Here is a 24705-nt window from a genome sequence, read left to right as displayed (position 1 = left end):
TTCGCTGACCCCGCTTGCGGGACCGTGCGGAGATAGCAAGCGGACCGACAACCCTATTTGGCTTAGCTCGCGACGTCACTATCACCAAAGCTCACCACTCGGCTCTCATGATCTTCATCCTCCGCAACTTATCCGGAAGCTTCACCATGGCGAGTGGATCCGTTTTGTGCAAAGACAGTTTAAGCCGACAGCCAAGTATCGCCGAGACAGCCACCCCGCACTCTGCATGGCGGGGAAGTACCTCTGTAGGCTAATGTCCTGCGAAAAACGTTCTACGGGTAGCGGTTTATGTACTGCCCAGACGGGCCGACCATTGTGTTTCTTCCGTTTATGACGAAGTGTGTGCATGGGTCGGAGGGAAATGACCCGTAGTGTGCTCTATCGTATCGTATGGTTCTGCCCGAGTACAAAGTAGCTGTGTATCTACCGTCTTCGTCGTTCACGCTTATCACTCATTCTTAGTGACAGCATCAGTGCCATCAACCATCAGATGAGCTAGTTCTGAAGTTGGTATATCCCCCAACATATCACCACCCATCAGGATGACGGGTTCCTTGCGAGCGCTGTACAACTCGTACAGCATCCTCCTCCTCGGCTTCTTGTTCTCAATCTGCTTCGACTCCGCAGCCGCTCATGTGGTTTCCAAGCCACGGTCTACAACATCAGGACGTCAACGCACTTCGCTAAACGCAGACTGGCGATTTGAGCGTTTCACCTCGGATCCAGATGGCTTGAGCTACGAAGGCTTGAAGCCGTGGATGCTACCTTGCGCGAACGACTTTATTACTGGAGAAAAGTACGAGAGACCATCTGGTGCCGCTCCTGGTGCAAATATCAGCTATGTTCAGTCAAGTTTCGATGATGCCGCGTGGGAAGCTGTCTCGCTCCCGCATGACTGGGCTATCTCTGGCACGTTTGACGCTCCAGGCGTTGAGGGAGGTCTTGGTCGTTTGCCGATCAATGGAATCGGATGGTATCGCCGCACGCTCTCCATGGATGCGGAAGTCTTCCAATCTGGCAAATCCGTCTTTTTGGATGTTGATGGAGCTATGTCGTATGCTGCGGTATGGCTGAACGGTCACCTCGTTGGTGGATGGCCATACGGCTACAACTCTTTCCGTCTTGACCTTACTCCTTACGCGAAGTCTGGCGATAACACGCTGGCTATTCGTCTGGACAACAAACTTGACTCATCGCGATGGTATCCGGGCGCTGGAATCTACCGTAATGTCTGGCTTGTTACTGTCAACCCAGTACATGTTGGACAATGGGGAACTTACGTCACTACTCCTAGCATCTCGGAGGCGGAAGCTACTGTCGAGATGGTCCTTGATCTGGAGAACAAGGGTAACAGCAGTCAACATGTTGAAGTTGTCACCGAAGTCTTCGAGCGCGACGCAACGACGAAACAAGCTACTGGTGAAGCTGTCGCAAAATTTGCTGCAGCGAACGCGGATGTTGCAGGCCATTCCAAGCAAGCAGTACATGGCTCGGTCACAGTTCCAAACCCAAAGCTTTGGGGGCCACCACCTAGTCAGAAGCCCAATGAGTACGTCGCTATCTCTACCGTCTCAGTCAGCGGAGAGGCTATGGACACCTATGAAACCGTATTTGGTATCCGCTCGGTCACATACGACCCAAACCAAGGTATTCTTATCAACGGTGAGCGTATCTACGTCCAGGGGTCTTGCAACCACCATGACCTGGGCGCCCTTGGAGCAGCTTTCAACACCAGGGCTGCGGAACGTCAGATCCAAATCCTACAAGAGATGGGCAACAACGCTCTTCGCACGTCTCACAACCCGCCCGCACCCGAATTCCTTGACCTCGCCGATCAATATGGCCTCATGGTGATGGATGAGATTTTCGATACCTGGAACTTCCCCAAGACCGAGAACGACTTCCATCGCATCTTCCAAGAGTGGCATGAGCCAGACCTCCGATCTTTCATTCGCCGTGACCGTAACCACCCATCTATCATCTCGTGGAGTGTCGGCAACGAGCTTCCTGAACAAAGGAACTCTACTGGTACCGAGACTGCTAGGACACTTCAAGATATGGCCCACGAAGAAGACCCGACTCGTCAAGTAACCGTTGGTTTGAACAACGCTAACGCCAGTACCGGCATAGCTGGCGTCATGGATATCATCGGTCTGAACTACCAAGGTGAAGGCAAGGGAGACTCTTGGGTGAGCACTTTCCCTGGTTTCAAGGAGGGCTTCCCAGAAAAGATGATCTGGAGCACAGAATCAGCTTCCACGCTGAGCACTCGTGGGAAATATCTCTTCCCCATTACCGCAAACAAGAGCGCCATCGTAGGTGGCGGACCCGGGGAAGGCGGTGACCCAGAGAATAACATTGTGTCCTCATACGATCTCTACGCACCCGAATGGGCTGCTTCACCCGATAAAGTCTTCGAGCAACAAGACAGACACCCCTATGTCGCTGGTGAATTCGTCTGGACTGGCTTTGACTACATCGGTGAGCCCACACCATATGACAACTCAAGCCGCAGTTCCTACTTCGGCATCATTGACCTGGCTGGCTTCAAGAAGGACCGCTTCTACCTCTATCAAGCGCGTTGGAGACCCGACTTTCCCATGGCCCATATCCTTCCTCACTGGACTTGGCCCGAAGACCGCATCGGCGAGATCACACCCGTACATGTCCACACTTCTGGTGACGAGGCAGAACTCTTTGTCAACGGTGTCTCAGCCGGCCGTCAATCAAGGGGGAAATACGACTACAGACTCCGCTGGGATGGCGTGAAGTACCGTCCTGGCAACATCAGTGTCGTCTCATACAAGGATGGCGAAGAATGGGCTACCGCATCTCAATTCACAGCTGGTTCCGCTGCGTCGCTGAACGTGACTGCTGATCGCACAACAATCGCTGGTGACGGCTACGACCTCTCATTCATCACTGTTTCCGTGCATGACGAGAACGGTATCTTGGTTCCGATGGCGGATGATGAGATTAGCTTTGAGGTCTCGTCTGGTCCCGGTGTCATCGTTGCTACGGATAATGGCGACCCAACAGACATGAGCCCGTTCCCAGAGACGAAGAGGAAGGCGTTTGGTGGAATGGCGCTGGCTATTGTGAGGAGTGAGGCAGGCGCCAGTGGAGAGATTGTTGTTGAAGCTAAGGCGGAGGGTTTGAGTGGCGGAAAGGTTATTCTTACTGCTAGCTAGATAGAATTTTGTGATGAATGGAAGCAATTAATCTGAATGAATTCACATGATATTCGTTAGTATCATCAATGCATCTTAAGCTTGAGTGCGGAACGTGTTGACTATCGCTAGCCCTGACAAGTCTACGCTGGCTTGGATGTGTTCACTAAACGACGTATTTGAGCAAACAGTAAGTGTTGATAAGCTTTCAGCGCATTGGGGGTTGCGATCTTATGCTCTAGCGGATCTGAGTCGCAGACGCGACTTTGAGAACGCCGTGCGAGTCGACTCTGTCGTCGCAAAACGAGATGCAGATAACGGCGTGTACTTCCAACACCAATTTCATCCCATCTCTGTCGAGATAGAGAGAATTTTCTCGTTGCCATAGCAAAGTCGCGGGTCGGCGCCCGCAACCCACACATATAATATTTTGATCCCACCCGACTTCTGACTCCTCACCACATCCACACATTCGAGTAAGCCCCCTACCTTTTGCACCTTCTCTCATATTCAGACACTCACATCGTCACAGACTAGTCACAATGCAAATTGCCACTACACAGAAAGTCGTGAATGCGCTCTCTCCTGCCCGCCGCGTCCCCGACATGCGCCGCGCCGCAGTCAACACTAATGTCACTGCCAACCCGGTCAGGCCGCTGTACCAGCGGCTCCATCGACCAACTTCTTCAAGGACAAGGCCAGCTGCTACTCCGGTGGCGGCGAAGCAAATTAAGCCAGCACCCCGTGTGTTGGCGTCAAGGACAATTACTACCGCTTCGGCGCCAAGGGTACCCAAGATACTTGCTAGAGCTCGAGCTGACTATAAGCAGAATGCGGATAGCAAGATCGGTAAGACGCGTATCCCGAGGCCTATGATTACGGCGGTGAAAGAGGCTAGTGTACGGAGGCAGTCAAGGCTTTGGGCGAGGATGACAAGTGTGGTTATTCGGCGTAAGATTACGGTACTCGCTGCCGAGACCACTACGGAGGCGGAGGATGATGAGGAAGAGTTATATGTGGAGGCCGAGAAGCCTACGATGGAGTTCGAAGAGCCGGCGTCGGAGATCATTGAGTCCGCGGACGACGACATGGACAACACATCGCTCATGTTCAACGACAACAGCTTCGACGACTCCGTCAGCCCTGAGCAGCAGACTTCTGCCATGAACCTCTTCGGACGGAAAATGGTCAGTATGAAGCGGCTCGGTATGGGGCTGCGCACAAATCGGGATTGGTTCGTTGGGCTGTCTCGATGCCCTGACTATACCGGTGATTCGGTTGGTTTGGAGCGCGTGCGATCAAGGACTACGGTGACGACTGAGTCTCATCTGACACAGGACGCCAGTGAAGGAGGTAAGTTCACCAAGTTCGAGTTGTTTTCACAACTAACGGCTTTCAGTTTTAGCTTTTGTCGAAAGGCCACATTCGGCGAAGGCTCCAGCTTCACAGCTGCCTGTTGTCAAGCCAAAATCTGTTGTTGTCTCCCAGAAGACTACGAAACGACAGATGACTACTTCGAAGACAACGTCAACATCATCATCGAATCGCGACGCCACGGCGTCAAAGCCACGCAAGCCGGTCGCTCCGGTGGCAGCTCTACGCAAGACTCCGAACAAGCCAACCACTGTTGCCAAGTCGCTCCCGAAGCAGAACTTGGCTCCAGTTTCGTTGTCGAAGCGCAGAGTCAGCCGTGCGAACACGAAGAGGTCCGCAAGGAAGCCAGATGCACGGGCATCACGCAAGGCCAAGACTGTACTGAAGTCAGCCATGCGCAAGCCCAACTCCCAGGCCGTCAAGAAGCACGTTTGCTACGTTGAGGGACCCATCGCGCCACGCTTCTACGACGTAGAAGAGACCGTTAAGCAGTCCGCAACTGCAGTTGATGGGTCCACAGCGTCATTCCCCTGGGAGCCACTGACGGGCCTTCTCCACACTCAGCCACCCTCGCCAGGCAGAGGTGCAACTCAACTCTTTGAAGGCTCCGACAGTGGCGCTCTGACCATCAAGCGACGCTTCCTCAACCGCTACGCCAGCGTCCAGCGGTACGAGGCGCGCCGCCGTGAAGAAGCGTTGGCTCGCAGCGAGCGACCAGCGCTGGGTCAGCTTGACTATGGCAACGCAGACTTCAGGATCGCCTTGCAGGCCTCCAATGTCATCACCGCGGATGACGTTGGCATGATGCAGGATCTGAGCAACATCGGCAAGGCTGGCAAGTTGTGGTGCGGTAATCGGGCGATGGCAACACCCGTGCTGGTTTTCGGCAAGTTCAAGGAGCCGTTCCACAACGCGGCTATCCCGGCAAAGGGTGTCAAGGCGTACAAGAAGCCTTTGCGATGGCCCACCACTGGGGTTGAGGCCCGGCTAGAGAAGTTTGCGGACGAGCACCTGAAATGTCTTCAGGCTGCTGATTCGGTTATCTGAGGGATGGGATGACTGGAGGTAAGAGACTTCGAAGCAGTTCTTCTTTCTTCGCTAACGACGAAGATCAAGGCCTTGGTTACGGAGGAGAAAGAAGCGCGATTCAAGAGATGGAACGAGATGATGGGAAGATTGATGGAGGTTCGGTAAGATAAGTGGGTTTACGCTGACGATCACCAGCCCGTAATAAAGCCGGGGCGTCCTTTTCGACAGGGCGGGGCGAGTGGTGGGACCCCGCATTCATCGCGAACGCTTTCACGACTCGGAAACCCATGCAGTGGGACGCGAGCATCTTGGACGAGGTTTGACAAGCTCGCACAGGCGTGATGATGGTGTTGTTGGGTTTGATGTTGGAGCATTGCGTTTGGGCGATTTTCACATTTTGTATATCGTTTTTGTTTGCTTATTACTCATTCGTCTTTTCCCGTAGCGCAATGTACTATACATGTTCTTCCTCATCCACAGACGAACCTGTTCTGAAGTCCGGGGCTTCCAGGATCCAGGTCTTGGGGATTTCGGAGTTGGCATGCCGTATCTGGCCCGTTACCGGTGCAATCATCACCGTCATCGGTCCGCCCGTTTTCCCGTCAGCAAAACCTCGACTACTGAAAGCTCGGTTCCCAGAGAACTGTATTCGCTCCTCTAAGCGCCTGCTCCATTGGTTATTTTACATCCCAAGCCCACGTGTTGACGGCAATGTCATCGAATTCATGCAGAAGGCAACGCCGAGTTCCAGGTCTTCGTGCAACGTTCCTGCGTCCTGTAAGCCGACGTCGCACGTGTGTCGCTCATTGGTGAATTGTTATCAGGTACAGCAAGGCGCCAAACCTCAAGAGGCAGTTGCCGAGAATTAAGCACGGCCGCCGCCAAGGTCGCCAAGGCAGAGATGCCGTAACTGCAGCTACTGAGGCGGCGGCGTCCGCTTTGTTTGCGTGGTACAAATACTGACAGGCTGCCCAAAAGGAGGCTTACTGTCGTGCTCGCGCCTCTTCTCACCAACTTCACCAAGCCCAGTCGAAGTGAGGATGAAGTTCGCCACTGGATCTAGCGCGTCACTACTCGCCGTCTCGGCGCTGGCGGCGATTGCCCAAGCCGAAGACGCGCTATACAGTAAACGTATGGTGAAGCGAGGCATTGATGCGGATGGAAACTACAACATCTGTAAGTCAGCATGCGGTGACTCCCACATTGCTTCTGCTCACGTGATCCAGCATTCTTCCACATCAACGACGTGCATGCCCATCTTGATGAGTTCAGCTCTTCAGGAACCGATTGCACCAGGCCCGAGCGAGGCTGCTACGGTGGCTACGCGCGTGTGAAGACCGTCATCGAGGAGCAACGCCCCAACTACGAGGACAGTCTTTTCTTGAACGCCGGTGATGAGTTCCAGGGCACTCTGTTCTACGGCTACTATGGCGGCGAGAAGATTGCGGAGACCCTGAACCAGCTCGGATTTGATGCTATGACCCTTGGCAACCATGAGTTTGATGGTGGTGATGCGGCGCTCGGAGAGTTCTTGGTGAACCTCACATTCCCCATTGTCAGCGCGAATGTGCATTCCGAGGACGAGAACGTCAACAAGACCGTCAAGCCATACACCATCTTTGAAGAGCACGGCTTGGCGCTGATCGGTGTCACTGCGGAGGAGACTGGCAGTCTCAGCAACGCCGATGTCACTACCGTCTTCTCCAACACCGTCGAGGCCGTTCAAGGCGCAATCGATGAGATCAAGGCCACTACCAACATCACCAGGATTGCTGCTCTCACTCACATTGGCTACGACAAGGATCAGGAGCTGGCCAAGGCTACCACTGGTCTTCAGCTCATCATGGGCGGCCACAGCCACACCCTCCTCGGCGACATGGAAGATGCTGAGGGTAAATACCCGACTATCGTCGAAAACCAGGATGGCGACGAGGTCTTTATTGTCACTGCCTACCGCTGGGGCGAGTACCTCGGCTACATCGATGTCACCTACGACCCTCAGGGCAAGATCCTTGCTTACCATGGCGCTCCGATTCACCTCACCAACACTACAGAGCAGGATGAGGACCTGCAAGAGCAGGTCGAGGAGTGGCGCATTCCATTCGAGGAGTTCGCCGCTGAGGTTCTTGGTACCACTGAGGTAGAGCTTGACCAGACTACTTGCCAACAAAAGGAGTGCCTGCTCGGCGACTTTATGGCCGATGCTATGCTCGCCTATCGCAAGAACAACACTGACGACGTCGACTTTGCTCTCATTAACGCTGGTGGTATCCGTGCCACCATCGACCAGGGTGACATTACCCGCGGCGAAGTCTTGACTTCCTTCCCTTTCGGCAACGCCATCGTTCAGGTTGAGATCGACGGCAAGACTCTCTGGGAGTCTTTGGAAGGTATCGTAACTGGTGTCAACGTCGGCAATGGCAGGGAAGTCACCTCCTTCTTCCAGGTCAGCACTGGCATCAAGGTCGAATACAACCCCGAGAACGCCAACAACTCCAAGCTTGTCTCTGTCACCATCGGCGACGAGCCTCTTAACAACGACACTACTTACCAGATGGTCACCCTTGACTTCATCGCTGGTGGCGGTGACAACTTCTTCGAGCCATCGACCGATTTCATCACCCTAGACACCCAGGACGAGGTACTCACTTCGTACATCTTGAGCCAGACACCAGTAAACATCGAGCTCGACGGACGTATCGAGGAGGTCGACGGTCAGAGGGAGGACACTCCCGGAGCTGGTAACGGTACCAGCAACGGCACTTCACCCACGACTGGCGCTCCGCCTCAGCAGACTGAGAACGCAGCTGCTCGTCTTGGACAAGGCGCCGTTGGTGTTAGTATCTTCGGTGTTCTTGCCGGTCTTTTCATGCTATGAGCTTGAAGTGATTCAGGGGCGCGGTGTGCACGATGTGACGTGAACGATATAATAAACCATTAATGAAACATTCACCCTCACCAAATGCGTCGCGTTTTCATTCTTGTCAAATCTTTCTCATCTTTCGTCAAATATTCGCTATCAGTGTCCTAAGACGGCGGGCGAATTGCGTGCGCGTAGTACATACCACGGATACGAGCGCATCAGAAAGCATAGTCTCGATCCGGTGAGATGAACATCGAAGTGAATGACAGAGTCAGTGGGTCGGGTGCAAAGCACCTTCTGGCTACAATAGCTCTTGGTTGCTTTACTTAATCACGTCCGTCAACAGGAACGCCTGTTCAACTCAACTCCGAACGTCGCACTATACTCATCAAGGTATGCCTAAACGCGACAAGAAACGCGAACCCAGAGTTGTCGTGGGGCGTCTGAGTGGAGTGAACGACATAAGGATCGGCACTCCCGCACACCCGCCTTCCTTCTTGCCACCCAATAGCACTCCGGTCGCAAAACGCGAACCTAGCATCACTGACTACACATTCGAGCAATATCAAGCTGCCAATCTCGACGATGACCAAAAACACGCCGTCATCGGCAAGCTCCGCGATGAGCTGCCCATTATTGATCGCGATGAGGTTGACGAGGTCCTTCTCCGTTCGATGGCACAGCAGCTTGAGTTAGCGGTTTTTCCGACCTGCAAGATGATGCAGGTTGAGCCTGCAGCTGTGAAGCGCATGCTAGATGACCAGTTCCGCAAGGCGTACGGAGCGGAGGTTGAGGCGGAGGTGTTGGGTAAGTTGGGACTGTGCCGTGTTGAAGATGTCGAGATGGCGGTGACTGCGGAAAGGATGCGTATCCGCACTAAGAAGAAGGGTAAGAGGCAGAAATTGGGGGAGAGTGAGGAGATGTTGGCGGATGCTGAGGAAGACTCCGCCGTTCATGCACCATCTCCGCCGAACAAAGAGGTGAAAACGGCGCCAAAAAGCATTGAGGATGAGACCAAGGCCCATATTGCACGAAGAAAAAGAGCGAAGCGTGGGGTCAGGATGGTGACCCTGCGCTCGGGAGCTGTGTCGCAGAAATGGGAAGAGTTGAGTCGTAGTTCGTGAACTAGTGTGCATGATCAGCAGCACATGCCGCTACTGCTATAGAAGGCTGCTTAAGAACATATTGTAATTCTAGACGCTGGTAAGCGTACTAATCGCCCAATTTCGTCATCTGTGATGCCAAAGAGCCGCAGTGAGTGTTAACTGACAGACTTGAGAAGTAGGAGTCGGGCCTCGTTGTGGACAATCCACGCGTTACTGGATCCAATGGTTTAAAGATGAGTCTCTGTTTGACCATGCAGCTTCGCGAACGCGAGTCCTTCGAAAAGCCGAGCTAGACGCGTGACGTCATGACATGCTTAGTCACCCTTGACCGCGGCCAGGGACGCGTTCTCGGCGCATCCAGGTCCTGTTTCCTCAACACACATGACTGCATCAGCCCAACAACTTGCTAGCCACTGTACCAGCGAATACGATATTCAGAACCTTCACTATGACTACGAAGAATCGTGTTGTAAGAAGCGGATACTACCCCGAACACCTGCCGCACGTTATGCAAGAGCACGAAATTAAAAAGGCCTGCAGCCTACGTAGAGTCGAAAACGTGCATATTAGGTAACCTAACGTTAATGTAGGCTTAGGAGGTTGAGATTGTGCCTTCGTCGAGGTGGAGGCGTCATATCCTCATTGCGAATCATCCAAGACTTTCGACTTGCCATGCCCTACTGGATAGCTTGCTAGTCATGCCGATTGTCATACAATGATTTCGCCTGGCAATAAGCTCGTGATCAATAGCGCAAATCCAGCCTATACGGTCTGTGATATAGCGCGTGGTCACGAAGCTGGGGCAAGCAAACCTGAAGTTTCTCTCGCAACTACCATAAGTACAGCCAGAATCGCCTTCTAATTCGCACCACAACAGTTCATTTACATTCATCCCTGATAATCTCAGAAACGAAATGACAGAGTCTTTAGATAACGAACCGGCCTCAAACATCGACCCTGTTCCCTGGATCGTCCAGCCCCCAAGCAAGACCGCAATTTGTCACGTCGACTACCCTTTGGGAGATACAGCGGAGCTCTATGTCATCCCGATCACTATCAGCAGACAGAACAAGACAAGCAAACAGATATCTCCCATCATAAGCCAGAAATTGCGGCGCAAGGCCATTACTGAGTACCTCACCAAGTATGACCTCCACAACCGCTGCGCACTTCAACTCTGGGCCCGAAAGAGCGTCGACACACAAGGAAACGCCGATGGGGTAGTCTGGCCTATCGACGAGCTCGTTTTCTTCGAATCCGATCAACGTAGCGTGGAGCGTCTCCAAATCGAGCCGAAGCACGCCCTGAAAAATACGTTCGCGAGAGTCAAGGTATCCGCTGGTACAGCGATACAAGACGCTATCTATTGCGAACTGGACTTTTCTAATGCAGAGACACTATCACCAAAAGGCACCGATCGCACAGGATACTGGAAAAAGGTAGAGCTTCTTGTGCGCAAGTTTGGCCCCACCGTTTCCTCCAAGGACGACAGCCGTTCAACGGGATTCGAGATGGGTACTTTACTCCAAGAAGCCATCAAACGAACGAACGAGAAAGAAGCCACCCCCGCCCGATTCCCGAACTTTCAGACCACCATCAACAGAGCTGAGCAACTCAAGGTTCTGTTTCGAACAACGTTGAAGCTCGATCCTGATCACCGAAAGCTTCGCGCTGAGGTCGATCTTGTTCCTGGCATCAAGGGTGCCGCGGATCTATCTGAACTAATCGCGAGAACATTCGGTCCCGGCTCACTCGATAGGGGCAACACTCAACTCTTCCAGAACGTCAGGACGATGCTGATAGGTCTTGCCGTCGTCCTCAAATACCGACCGAGGTCTCAATCAGGTTCCAGCTCATCGGGTCAAGCGACTGGTATATCACACGACAGCGGATCTATGGAGTACAGTCCCTCAAGCAAAAGCAAGCGTGCTGCTTTGTCGCCTATGTCTACTTCTCGAACAAACTCACGTGCAACAACAAAAGCCGGCTTGGGAGGCAGTAGCAATGCATCAAGCTCCACTCCGAGCTTCCCAGAGTCCGTTATTATCGATCTGCAGCCGGCGTCTCGAGTTCCGGGCTTCTGGAAGGATGGCGAGAGATTGACAGTTACTCAGTATCTCTTCAAAAGTAAGTTTTGCGACTTTGATCAAGACACGGCTCCGACTGACACATCATTGTAGCATACCCCGAACTGAAGGAAACCAAGCTCCCCGGATCGCCGCTCGCCAATATCGGGAAAGACACCTGGGTGCCACTCGAATTCCTCAAGACGCCCGGGGAAGCAGCTTCAGTACAGCAGGTTCCAGCTGTAGGCCACGTGATAGCTTCGCTAGATGGACTTCGAGCGAAATATAACCTGGCTGAAAATGAGAGGTACTTGGTCGAATTCCTCAACAGTCAAATGGAGGACATGCGCAAGCGCCACGAGGTAAGTTGACATAAAAATGTTGCCTATAGAAAAAAACGAAGTGCTAACGCATTAGCAGGGTATGAAGCTGCTTGTAGACGGAAATATTGGAGATATGGAGACGCTCAAGCTCCCCTCGAACGGCACCGAACGCGTCGATCGCAAGTCTGTGAAAGGACCTAAGACTGGCGCCAAGATCAAATGCGGTATCATCTATGTTCGACTCACCGGAATGCGCTCCGCAGGCTTCGAAAGCTTCGCGAAGTCGCTTGTCAGGCTATTGGGAAGCCATGCGGCATTAGACCGAGATCATCAGATTCTCGATATAGAGTCACCGAACACGAGCCCTATCGCTTCGATTCCCGACATCAAGTCGCTTCTTCTACTGCCTGAATACACTACCGAGGAAATCAAAGCGTTCTACGACGGAAAAGTTGACACCATCATCGCCGTGATAGACGAGCGCGGTCGGAGCAAGCAGGAGATCCACTACGTCCGGGCAGAGCTGCAAAAGTTCGGCAACAGGAAGCTTGGCGCAGTCGTGCTTTGTGTCAGTAGAAAGCACCTGGAGCTTCGGAACGACAAGACATCTGGAATCCTTACTCGTCTTCCTCTCGGCATTCTTCAGCAGCTGAATGCTTTGCATGGCAACCCCAATTTCGTCGCCCCAAATCTGCCCAGTTTGGACCTGCCCGACAAGAAATTCATGATTGTAGGCGCTCATATATCACATGCTGGATCCGATGCGGCCGCTAGTTGCCCCTCGGTCGCCGCTCTTGTTGGTAGTGTTGACGAAGCACTGGTGCACTACACGGGTAGCGCGCGACTACAGGCTACGTTGGAGGCTACCGACTGGAACAACGACCGGGAGACCTCTAAATTGAAGTACGAAGTCCAATCACAGATTGTCGATCTTGAGAGCATGATGCTCGAACGTATCGAGGCTTGGATCGCGAAGCAGGGACGCACGCACGCGCCACACATCGTCTTTTACCGCCATAGCAATCAGTCCAACAACGAAAACACCGCGATGGAGGAAACCGCTGCGATCGGTCGTACCTGCAGGGCTTTCACCTGGGAAGATGGTAACGCTGCCACGTTCGACTATGTACTGGTCAACAAGAATGCGCACGTTTTCTCGCCCTACCGCACCGCCTCCAGCGGAGAATCCTCCAAGAAGGCTGCGTATGAGTTCAACATCGCCGACAGTGCCGGAGAAGTTGGACACAAGTACCAGTACTATGTCCGGGCTCCACCCAGCAACGTTCTCACTGGCGATCAATGCAAGTCCCTCACGAGCCGTCTCAACTCGAACTTCCAGCAGAAGGATGCCAAGATTGCTATCGCACTTCCGGTCCATTACGCCCAGAAGCTCGCCAAGCGAATGTACGACTACTTCCTTTTCGCTACCACAAACCGGTACGACCAGCTTTCGAGCGTGCAGCGACGATTGAGGTTCTCCGACGAAGAGACATTACAAAACGATCAAAAGATGGCGGATATGATGAACGAGTATCTGCTTGATTACGGCGTAGTGGAAGCGCGCGTAGGAACGCAGCCAGATCGGAAGAACCCTTGGATGCCACAGCTTGACGACAAGATGTTCTACCTCTAGTTGTCTGGCTGGTCTTCGTAGCTAGTAGCCAGGGCAGCTTCCCTTGACCTCGTTTCTGGCTCTCCTTCTTTCTGCCACCATATCTGTCGACTCTTCGTCCGCTTCAACCCCTCCCTTATTTCCTATGTTCGCGCATCCACCGCCTCGCTCGCTCCCCCTCCCCCTGCCCCGTCCTGCCCACATCTCCTTTCATTTCCTTTGTTCATTGTCCTTTGCGATCTCTTACCGCCCCACCCCCCCTTTCCCTGCCCACACCATGCCCGTTTCCCTTTCACCGTCTCGATCCCTGCCTTGCGTTTTGATTTCCGCGCTGCTTCGACTTTTGGTCTCTCACGAGATCTCTAGTTAGTCACTCATTTAGAAAGAATACCAGTCACTCCTTTGAAAGCACGCTTGTCTTGCCGTGATGTGAGTTCTTGAGAGTCCCGCAAAAGCCGCCGTTGGCCTTTGCAACTCATATAAGGAAAAACTTAAACAGGCCTGCAGACTACATCAAGATGAGTCCATGCAAGGTAGGTGTCTTAACATCGATGTAGAACCCAGGTTGTTCGCTTTTTCCCTAGGTCGACGTGCTTGTGAGAGTTTTCGTGCGCTAGAATATGGCGTCATCTTGCATGACATTGTCATGAACAAATCTACTACCTTATACATGAAAAAGACTAAACAGGTCTGCAGAGTACATTAATACAAAAGCTTGCAAAGTAGGCGACCTAACGTCAACGTAGACTCTAGGGTGTTCAGTTTTTTCCTAGGTTGGTATAATGAACTAATCCATCATGTAAGACCATATCGAATGTCCAGCATATGTGGGTGTTGTATTCGTGGTCTTTCCAACGACGACGCTAGTGATTGATGTCACTATATACTTGGGTCGACTTAACGACTCCGAACAGCGCCAGAAAGCAGTTTATCCTAGTACAATCTCTTTCCACTTCATCGGTCTGCGACACGACTTGAACACGCCTTCTAGCTGGAGATAGCCAGATCCAATCCTCTCGGCGATATCCCCGTTCCACTCAATCATAATGACTCTGTACTTCTTGGAAGGAATGTAAGAGCTGCTCCTCCACCGTTCGTAGCTCAGATCTCCCTCTTCGTAGATAACGATGAACTCGTGACATGACCGAGGTGTGTCCACGTCTTCTAAATCGGGCCTACGGTCGAAATCGCAACTTCCGACTGGATTGCTCTCTGAGTCCAACAACTCGCCTCCCCTGCCTTCTGTATTGTGGCGAACCTCGTAATAAACCGAAACTGTCCAGAAATGTAGTAATGGCAACTTTGTGCGAATCGCGAGCGGTGTCTGATCGAAGGAATGACGATATGACTTGAAGGGAAGGGTGTTGCATGGCAGTCCTGGAAATCTAGCCTCGTGTGCCTCAGTAGCGGAACTGACACCATCATTAGGCCTTCCGCCGCGAAGCCATCGAGGTTCATGTCCAGAGTTTTGGTTGTCCCAGACGTAATAGACTATCCAGGTTGCATGCTTCAGGTATAGTTGCATAAGTTCCATCTCCGAGGCCTTGTGCACCCATTCTCGATGCTCGTCATTCGGATATCGTTCTGCATCTCCATGCAGGTGTACATAATCAAGTTCTTCGCTGACGTAAGTCAAACCACCACTCCAACCAGCCCAGGTCCAGCTGGGAAATTCTTGGCGTCGCTTCTTTAGCCTAGAGCCCTGCCAAAAAAGGGCGTGGTCGAAGTAATCAACGGGCAGGCCCTGAAAGCATTCTCCAACTCCAATTCTCTTTATCACACCCGACAAGGCATCCAATATGTCTTCGTTCTTCGTAATTTTCAGTCGGTTATATTTTGACAATGCCCATCGGTAATTAGTATGGGGAAGGTGGCCACGTATACGTCTTTTAAGAGAAAAGGTAAATTCGGCTTTTTCCTTAGATACGCGCAGCCTATCCGACGCGTATTGTGGCTCATATTCTTCTGGGCCGTCTTCGGTGTAACTGGCTTCGTCACAGAGAAAGTAGACCTGATCATTAGGCGCGAAGACCAGTAGACGAGGTGCCAGCTGGAACTCTTGGAATCTAATCTGCGTGAGCTGGTCTCGGGTGTCTATTGATGCAGGCTTACATACGTCCACGCTCGTTTACAATACGTTGTCTTTCTAAAGAAGTACTCAACGTCGAAATATGCTAGAAGCGTCACCTCCGGGGATATCTCGCGGGTAACCTGCTTACAGTGGCGTTTGGTGCTCACGCCTCTGAGTGCATCGTCGGCGCTATTGCAGGTACCCGCAACGATGGTAAGTATGGACCCAGAATAGATGTTGTCCATGTTGGAGATCGCTGCTTGCCTTATAGCAGCATCATCGGACACGATACAAAGAGCATCAACCCAGAGGTACCTTTCGCCCAACTTCTCGACCAATGTCATGGCATCGCGAATTGTGGCAGGAATGCGTGCATCAGATAGACTATCTTTTCGTGAAAGCTCAAGGAGATTGTCTTTTCTGAGTTGCACTTGAGTAGCATTTCCCCACACATAACTGAGAGCTATGTAGCGGCAGGTCTCGGGCGCGGGAACAAGACATTTGTGTAAGACGTCAATGACGAGAAGCCCCTCGTTCGAGATATCGCTTTCCGATGCTGATCGCTGTCGACAATGGGGGTGTTGGGTTTCGCAGCGAGCGATCCAATGTCGAATTAGATCGAAGTCCAGGAACGAAGGGGTTTGGGGAAGCAGGCGACTGAAGTAGGGGTATTTCGTAGTGTTCTTTGCAGCCGGTAGGATCCCACCAACCAAATCCAGGTCATCAAAATCCAGCGCAATCCGGGGCTGTATTCTTAACCCAGCATGTGTCTCCACCTCCGTGTAAGATCCGCTAATACAGATTCTGAGATCATCGTCAGTAGCGTTGCGAGACGTTCCGCGAAGAACAGTCGCTTCCAATAATTCCGAAGTGAGGTGACATATGTCGCATTCCAGCGGCTTCAGCGAAACGCCGCATTTGTGTCGGTGACATGGCTTCTCACCATCTGCGAGTACAAAGAAGCTTTCGGGAGTGATCTCGAGTTGAGCACATCTTTGACAGAACTTCATAATAACATATAGAGTAAAAAACAGAGAAGAAAGGGCGGTGATGCCTCTGAACAGCAATGAGGGGCAATTTCGACCCCACCAAATTGCGGGCATGAGGCACAGCAATACACCCACAGCAGCTCTAACTCTATCCATACATGATGGGCAGGGCATGCGTAGCCACCCAAGGGGGCTCTGAAAGCTAAGCCCACGAAACGACAATAACGTCTGAAAGTTGTTCAGCTGTTGGAGGGGAAGGCATCGCGAACGCTGACGAAGGCATCCTGGGTCTACGACGACATGAAGATGACAGGTAGTGAAATATTGCCAGCCAACGTGGAAGAACAGACGGTGAACATGAACGAGGAGCGTAGTGTGGGATGGTGTGATGGTTTGTCGAGGATGAGGAAAGCGCGAAGGCCGCAGTGAGGCTGCAGCGGATGCTGCTAAGCCTCGCGCTATGACATCACCGACCCCTTTCACTCGTGCCACGAATCCATCGAGAAAGCACGCGCAAGGAATTTGTTATGCACGCGCGAGTTGGGTATATCATGATAGTTAAATGGGAGACATGAAGAGCATGTATATTTGCAGTCAAACACTGCGGATCGAATTGCTGCGCTATTTAACTCCACGTGACTTCTAAAGACCATACCCACCATCGACAAATCAACAACAAAAGTCTAGCCAAAGCGTTATCAATCTGGAAGCAACCGAACTCCGAATTGTACGTTCTCATCTTGATCGAACCCCGATAATACCAAGGTACGCTCCCATTTCGCTCAGCTCAATGTCCCCTGGCGACTCCTCTCCATGCCTGCCGGCGCAGTGCCAATTTGGCTCACGAGCTCCGCTTCATCGGCCCGATTCAATTTAGAATCAAGCGCATCATCCAGACCAGTATTCCTCTTGCGCATCGGACTCGTCGCATCTGCCGCACTATCATCAACATCGAGTTCCTTTTCCTTGCGTCTGATCGTACCCATGCTTGCTACACTTGCATCGTCGCCATCGGACTTCTTCTTGGTCTCGCCCTCACTGTTGTGCACTTCGATGGTGACGTCGGTGTTGTCTTTACTGAAGACGCGGAGACCGACGACGCACACAGCGTTCCAGGGGTCGCGCTCGAACTCGTCTTCTTCTTCAAGGTAGGGGTAGCGCGTGTTGTTGTAGACATAGCGCTGGCGGTCGGAGAACATGCGCGGAATGTTGTCTTCATCGTCGGAGAGATCTGAGTCGAGCGAGCAGGGGCCATCGAGATCAGAATCCCAGGAGTCGTCGGACATATCGTCGGGCGAGTGCATTCCGTGCTGAGCGCGGTGGGAGTATTCGCTAGCACTTCGTCCGCGAGTGACTTGAATACCGGGTCGGATACCCGGGATGGGGGTGAGTGTAGCCCGGCGAACGCCAGTTGATGGTCGGTGCTCAGGACGCGGACTATATGTCCTTTGACCGGGCGTTCCAGGGCGAAACTCATCAGTCAGCGGCGTGGGGATAGGCGTCGGCAATGGCGTGGGTATAGGCGAATCCGTCATCTGGCCTTCGTTGTATCCGTCGCGACCTTGGTATGCGCCAGGAAGGTCGATGTTGTAGCCACCGCGACCGTGAAGCTCCCCAGGTATGTTTTGATTGTAACCTCCGCGGCCCTGGAGATCTCCTGGCATATTCTGGTTGTACCCCCCTCTGCCTTGCAACTCACCAGGCATATTCTGGTTGTACCCTCCTCTACCATGTAGCTCTCCAGGCATATTCTGATTGTAGCCTCCGCGCCCTTGGAAGCCTTGACTATGGGTCGCAGGAGAAGGTTGGGGGCTGTGGTGGTATCCACCACGTCCTTGAAGGATTGCAGCTTCAGAGATCGCAGAGCCATTGCTGTCGCGGTTGTAGCCACCACGACCCTGCAATGCTCCGGGAAGCGATGCATTGTAGCCATCACGACCTTTGTTGTATCCGCTCCGGCCGCCAAAACCGCCACCTGGACTAGCCGAGCGCTCACGGAGTGGGTCAAGGCTCGATGCACGATGGTGCCTGGAGACTGCTTGGTGAACAGGCTTAGCGTCCTCGTCGCCGGAAGTGCGGTTATCTTCCTCGACATTTATTCCAAGACCAGATAGACTTTCGAGCTTCCTCTCGACTTCTGCCATGTCGCCAGATCGATTGAGTTTGCGCGTCTCTTTCGCAGCTTTCTTCAGGTCACGCAGCTCAGCCTTTTGGCGTAATCTCTTACGGCGTTGATGAGCTTGCTTCATCTCGGCCTTCTTGCGCTCAACTTTCTCCTCTTTGTGACGTTTGGCCTTGTCTTCTTCTTGCTCCCGGAAGTGTCCTTTGGCATGCGCGAGGTCGTAGGATAGCCCGATCGATAGCAGTTTCTCGCGCCGTTTGGTACAGGTCATCCGAATGACTTCATCAGGTGTCGGATTGTCAGGAATCCTGGTTGCTTTGATCTTGAGCAGGACGGTGTAATTACCAGGCTCAAGATCCAGCTCGGTAGAGACAGAGCGCGTCATGTAGTATGTACCGTTGCTGCGAACGATGTACTCTTCTTCGTCGTCTTTGTGGAGCCGGAACTGTAGGTTGAACTCATACTGACCCTCCAGACCTTGGTAGTAGCGATCATCAAGCTGGCTAAGCACGATGACTACGGGGCCGCCCTTCGCGAGATGTATCTTGAATTTGGTGTCGAGGTAGTCGACGCTCCACGGAACGTTGACACTTGTCCACTGCTGGGAAACCGTCCATTCCGGACCGAACAGTCGTGTACGGTCGAAATGCTGGTAGGTACGCAGAAGGTCCTTGTACGAGATCCAGAAGACACCGTCGTCCCCAAATTTGTGGTCGAGCTTCTTCATCCATTCTGGAGTCCATTCTTCTGAACCGTCGCTCCAGCGACCAGTCCACTCGGTGCGGCCCCAGGGGTTCCGAAGCTTCAGCAGGCGCTGGCCATCAATCTCGCGTGCTTCCATGACGGAGTATGCATGTTTCTCCTGGATCCCTTTGCGAGCGCCGTAGATACCGCCCATCTGGCCACATCCGAAGAGAAACGTCTTATTGACGTTCATGAGCTCTTCGTGCCAGAACTTGTCCTTATCCAAGATGTCGGTTGCGAAGATTTCAGACGTGACGCCTCCAGTCAGGTCCTCGATACCTTCGCCTACAAAGCCGCCATTAATGGCACTGTAGTCGCCGTGTGCTTTGGCAAAAGCCTTTTCCAGCAGTGGCAGCCACGTTTCATTGGGATCGCTGCATTGCGCGAAGTACAGGGCCCTGGAACCGGTTTGCATGACAGTCCGGTATTCATCTTCGGGGCTTTTCCGGTTCTGAAGTTCCAACCAGTGGGAGCGCTCAAGTTTTGCTTCGTCAAAGTCCTCCTTGATGAGATATAGCTTGTCGTCGATGACCTCGGATATCCATTCGCCATCTGAGATAAGTCAGCTTGTGAGCTACCCGACTATATAGTCATGTCTTTACCTCTATGGAAGACAAATCCGTACACGCCAACCTGCTCATCGCGCGCAACGCACACCCGCTGTATCAATTCTTCCTTGTTCGAGATCGTCGCCAGTGCCGACATGAACCAGCAGTCACCGTCATTGCCCTGTCGTACATCGTTCGCGGTGGCGCCTTCGATGAAAAATCGTGGTTCATCGAAGATATCCTGTGACGAGTTAGGCATGCGACGATAGTGGGGTGGTAATACATACCTCGACTCTCTTAACCGACAAGGGATGGAAGTCGGCATTCTCTTCATTGAGCCCAGTCAAGCAGTCGGCGGGAGTGTCTGGAATAAGCTGCGACCGTTTGAAGTCGGCCTCTATATCGAAATGTGGATCTCTGTATTTCTGGTTCAGTCGTCGGCACTCCTTGACGATCTTTGCGACCTTCCTGGTGCAGGCTTCTTTGGCCTCCTCGTATGATGCAAGCGCATTGACCCCAGGTATGGACCCTCTCGGCGCATGTGCGGCGGCACGTTTCGCATACAGATTGTCGGGTAAGATCGTAAAGATCTTACCGGGGTGTTTGGTCGTGAATTTGTTCCAGAACTCGTCGATGTTCCTCTGGGGAGCTTGTTTTCTGACCGGCAAGCGTGGCCGTGGCGCAGAAGCAGGTGTATCTTGAACCATGCTGGGCGCCCTAGAGTGTGGAGTGGTGATGTTGATGAAGTCGTTGTGAGTACCATTCGATGCCATTGTCAATTCTGTGCCGCGGCCCAAATGCTCAGGGGCTGGCTATGCTTCTTGGGGCGTACGGCGTCCATTGGGGGCTCAGTCGTTAATAAATGATTTGGGATGACGATGAAATTCTCAGCCCCCAATGAAGCTTCATACAGCTGCCATGTATGGTGTGGTATTTCGAGAGCCTGTAAGAAAAGAAGTGGGTCAGTCAGACACGAGGCGTTGCTCGGCGCTGCCGCAGGGCCCCCGCTCGCCATGCCGCTGCGAATCAGCTTGCCGCGGAGCTTCCGAACCCATGCTCGCGGCCGTCATCAAGCGGAGAGGCAGATACAACGGCGATCGGCTGCAGCTGCACTGGCCTGCGTCTTCAGCTGCCGACAAGGACTGACGGCGAGTAAGAGTGTTGGGTTGGGACGCGACGCAGTAGGGAGGCTCTCGTTCTCTGGAAACGGCTCAGACGGCCAATGCGCGCAACTAGATTAGCCTGGGGGCGGCCGGCTAGCCTATTCTAGATGACTACGGCTGGAAGCCTGACCGACTTCTTGTCTTGTCATATTACCAGTAAACGGTCATCTGGTGATGGTTTGGAGGTGAGCAACTTGTTCGCCGAATCTGCCTGCATATGGTGGTGGTGCTATGACGCTTCTCACATATTGGTACCATCACCGTGCGGCGTTCGCGATGGCCTGATCAAGCGTTTCTTTGCAGACTGACAGGAGTAGCACCCAGACGTGTGAAACGTTCCATTTGCGTGTTCAGCTCATGGGATGGTAATCTTGGAGCTGTATACCTACACCTATGGGTCATTCTGCATCCCGGTCCAGTTTACAGGAAGGGCAATGGACACGGGCGCAACACAGCGAGGTTCGAGAACAGATTGATGCCGTACTAGGATACACGCGAGGATGGGTTCGGGCTAGAATGATTTCAGTGGGTGTTTGTGTATCTCTGCGCGCCCGAGGTGTGTGCCGACTCTCCATTGATAGGCAACTTTCCCCCGCGAGCATGGGACATGCATCAGGTAGCTCGGTTCCGAGCCGCCGGGCATGTCTCATTGCGTCCATGGTGCTGGAAACGACGCTGACTAACGCTCGCACAGTGCCTGCATACCTAAGTGCTGTAACGTTCAGCAAAACTCACAATGAGTCGACAGGAGTAGCGGTAATCGCTGCACGCTCGTCGAGCCGATGTCTCGATAGGGAAAAACGGCAGACGTAGCTCCCGGACGAAACAGTATCACCAACAGTTGTCAGGTTTCGATGTCAGCCCTAGCACACAGCCCTACGAGCGATGCTGCAAGTGTCCTGCAATTTTGCAGGGATGCGATCTCACCGTAATTTCGACGCGCACAGCCAATCGCGACGCGAAGCCACACCTGGTGTATGGACAACGATAAATTCCCTTGGGCCGGACATAAGGGCGACCGTCCAATCGCGAGTACGTTACTTGAGAGAACCAACCTCTTTCAATAAATCTATCGTGACGTCCGGAGATGCACAACTACGTAGGCTGACAGTTTTTCCAGTGAACCATAAGGGGATACAAACTGCTGGCCAACTCGGGTCTTGACGCGACACTTGACGCTGTGACAATGGGAGGTCAGCTCGGGGTATGCAACACAGCTGGCTGATTGAGCGGTAAACACATCCCCTGAGTGTTGAGAACGTGTCGACCCCCGAAGGTTTAGCGAAGATTCCGATACCGATTTGGAATGTGAAGTAGCGTCAGGCTGAGTGCAAGGCTGAAGTGGTGAGATGTGGTGTGAGGCTTGGAACGTGTGCCGAACTCGGGATTCCGGCGCTTGCCGAAAGCACGGACGAAGGTTTTAGCTCGATGCCGTCATTATTCCCTTTGAGGCGCGTCCTGCCACCACATCCCTTTTACTTTATCAACATCACGGGAAGACGACATGAACAGCATCACCCGGTATCATGTCGGGCGGCTCAGTTACGAGCCTACACCTCGCAGTACTCGACATCTATCTCCGCTGCTTCTCATTCGTCGCCCTCTATGCAGAGCCAATCTCCCTTCAGATTCCCAGCAAGAGGTCGTTCCAATTCCCCGTCAGCCGTTCGCGAACATTTATGGCCACATCAATGATATTGCTTCGCGAGCCGTTCGGAAGAGTACAAACATTCTGATTTCGGGGTTCGACGCATCATGCGTCGTCCACCCAAAGGTCCAGACCCGAAAAACACGGCCTAATCGCTGTTTGACTATAGATCACAGATACCCACCCCGCTTCTCGGTCGCCCAACTATCAATGTGTCGCCGTATGTAGTCATCATCGTTGAACACGCTGATGCTATCCAGATTTACGTCGCCTACCATGAAATTGTTCCTCTTGCGGCTGCGTTGAGGTGGTCTCGAGCCTACCCTATCACCTAAATGACTTCCTACTGAGTCTGAGCTTCCAGTCGACGATGCAGATGCTATGGAACTAGTCTCTGATCCGAACCCACCGTCGGAGTCCAGCTTCAATACTGGCCATGGCTGGTATCTTCGGAAGCTATCTAGCCATCGAGAGATCTTTCTGCGGTCGACATTTGCTATACATTTTTCGGCGTCTTCCGCGACCAATCTCTCCTGGAACTTCTCATCACCACGCAAGTCGTACGCATTTTCCGCATATGGATCGATTCCAGCTGCTCTCGCCGCCGCTATTCCGTTCTTTAATGCGTCCTCTGCATCTTGTATCATCGTTACATATTTACGCGTAAGCTGCACAAATTGCGGGCCATATTCATCCTTCAGTTCCTCTGGATCGCGATCGGGATTATCTTGGCAGTAGAAATCCAACAAGGGTCCGTGGGTGCCTCGGGCATAGTCATGCTGCTGCCTCGCAGACTGGAGTTTCGCCTCTAGACCTGCAAGGTGCTGCACCCATTCTTCTTTGATATCAATGAGTTCTTTGTTGTACGCTCGTTGAGCCTGCTCTGGAGTTTCCTTTTCGCCCGTGCGCGTCGTGGCTTCCTGGATAGACTGGATAGAGCTATCAGTGTCGGTATCCTCGCCGTCATAGACATCACCGTCCCCATAGTGTCGAGACCGAATCCTGTGATGGTAATCGTAGGCTTTCAACGGCCAGCCTTTGTCCTTATCCCGCGGTAACGACCCAGCATGCTCCAGGAACATGGCTTGGTAATAGTCCATATCTTTCAGGATAGCGAACCATCTCCGCTCCGCATCCTGCAGCTTGCCCTTCAGCTGTAGTTCACGCGTCCTAAAACTCCGATACGCTAGTTGCGCGCGTCTAACTCTTCCTTTTGCCTCTTTTAGACTACGTCGTTCTGCATGCATTCGAGATGCGGACCTGAAACGCGAGTTCCATTTCGCTGCCTTGAGGTCGTTAATGGCAGCGGTATACTCGTTCCAAGCTGGCTGTGCGTCATCATTGATCTTCTCCAGGTCTGCGTCGATTTCTCTCTTCGTCTTTCGGTACCGGCGGCCCTCAATCACAGAATTACGCATGGCTTCGAACACTCTGCGCGAGAGAACCAGGGACAAGACGTTTTTCTGGCCGTCGTAAGTACGCGATAGGATAGCGTCGCCGTCCGTGAAGAGATCTTTGTCAGAGCCCGTTTGGCAGACATGCCATTCGTCAAATCCTGGACCACGATCTGCGCAATCCTCGCAAGAGGATGCGCCACAATGAATGCCGTGCTCATCACCGGGAAAACAACGTAGACATCCAGCAAGCTGGCACTGACAGGTACTAGGACCACCTTTGGTCGTGGTGGTGGGGGTTTCTTTGCCTTCTTTGGAAGGAGGCGCATTATCAAGTATAGTGGCGGCGTGTATTGCTTCCTTGGCTGATGTTTCGAAAAGCTTCGTTTGTTTTGCATGTGAGCTGAGCCCAGACTCCTCGGGGCTGTAAGAATTAGCTGGTTGGCGGCTTGAGATGATGGCATCGAGCCTCCGCTCAGCGTC

The 24705-nt window shown here is 52.8% G+C and overlaps 6 protein-coding genes across 6 annotated transcripts; 4 read left to right on the top strand and 2 right to left on the bottom strand.

Moving 5' to 3' along the window:
* Positions 1-542: 542 nt before the first annotated feature.
* Positions 543-3191, top strand: J4E93_009986 (uncharacterized protein; the record flags this gene model as incomplete). The annotated part of the gene is made up of 1 exon (XM_049347874.1): positions 543-3191. The coding sequence occupies one exon, from the start codon at positions 543-545 to the stop codon at positions 3189-3191; it is 2649 nt and encodes an 882-aa protein (XP_049194851.1).
* Positions 3192-3712: 521 nt separating this feature from the next.
* Positions 3713-5591, top strand: J4E93_009985 (uncharacterized protein; the record flags this gene model as incomplete). Its single annotated transcript, XM_049347873.1, has 2 exons — positions 3713-4523; positions 4576-5591. 2 exons carry the CDS (start codon positions 3713-3715, stop codon positions 5589-5591), a joined length of 1827 nt encoding a protein of 608 aa, XP_049194850.1.
* Positions 5592-6613: 1022 nt separating this feature from the next.
* On the top strand, positions 6614-8451 carry J4E93_009984 (uncharacterized protein; the record flags this gene model as incomplete). Its single annotated transcript, XM_049347872.1, has 2 exons — positions 6614-6749; positions 6800-8451. 2 exons carry the CDS (start codon positions 6614-6616, stop codon positions 8449-8451), a joined length of 1788 nt encoding a protein of 595 aa, XP_049194849.1.
* Positions 8452-10456: 2005 nt separating this feature from the next.
* J4E93_009983 (uncharacterized protein) lies at positions 10457-13564 on the top strand (the record flags this gene model as incomplete). Its single annotated transcript, XM_049347871.1, has 3 exons — positions 10457-11669; positions 11723-11970; positions 12029-13564. The coding sequence occupies 3 exons, from the start codon at positions 10457-10459 to the stop codon at positions 13562-13564; spliced, it is 2997 nt and encodes a 998-aa protein (XP_049194848.1).
* Positions 13565-17385: 3821 nt separating this feature from the next.
* Positions 17386-20790, bottom strand: J4E93_009982 (uncharacterized protein; the record flags this gene model as incomplete). The annotated part of the gene is made up of 3 exons (XM_049347870.1): positions 17386-20021; positions 20072-20258; positions 20305-20790. 3 exons carry the CDS (start codon positions 20788-20790, stop codon positions 17386-17388), a joined length of 3309 nt encoding a protein of 1102 aa, XP_049194847.1.
* A 2208-nt stretch (positions 20791-22998) lies between these two features.
* Positions 22999-24383, bottom strand: J4E93_009981 (uncharacterized protein; the record flags this gene model as incomplete). Its single annotated transcript, XM_049347869.1, has 2 exons — positions 22999-23998; positions 24089-24383. Coding segments are annotated over 2 exons (1295 nt in total), but the record flags the coding sequence as incomplete, so codon positions are not given.
* Between the last annotated feature and the right edge of the window lie 322 nt (positions 24384-24705).

This window comes from Alternaria ventricosa (assembly GCF_023758065.1).
Source record: "Alternaria ventricosa strain BMP 2768 chromosome Unknown scaffold_26, whole genome shotgun sequence".
Classification (NCBI taxonomy): domain Eukaryota; kingdom Fungi; phylum Ascomycota; class Dothideomycetes; order Pleosporales; family Pleosporaceae; genus Alternaria; species Alternaria ventricosa.
This window is presented reverse-complemented; position numbering and strand designations above follow the sequence as displayed.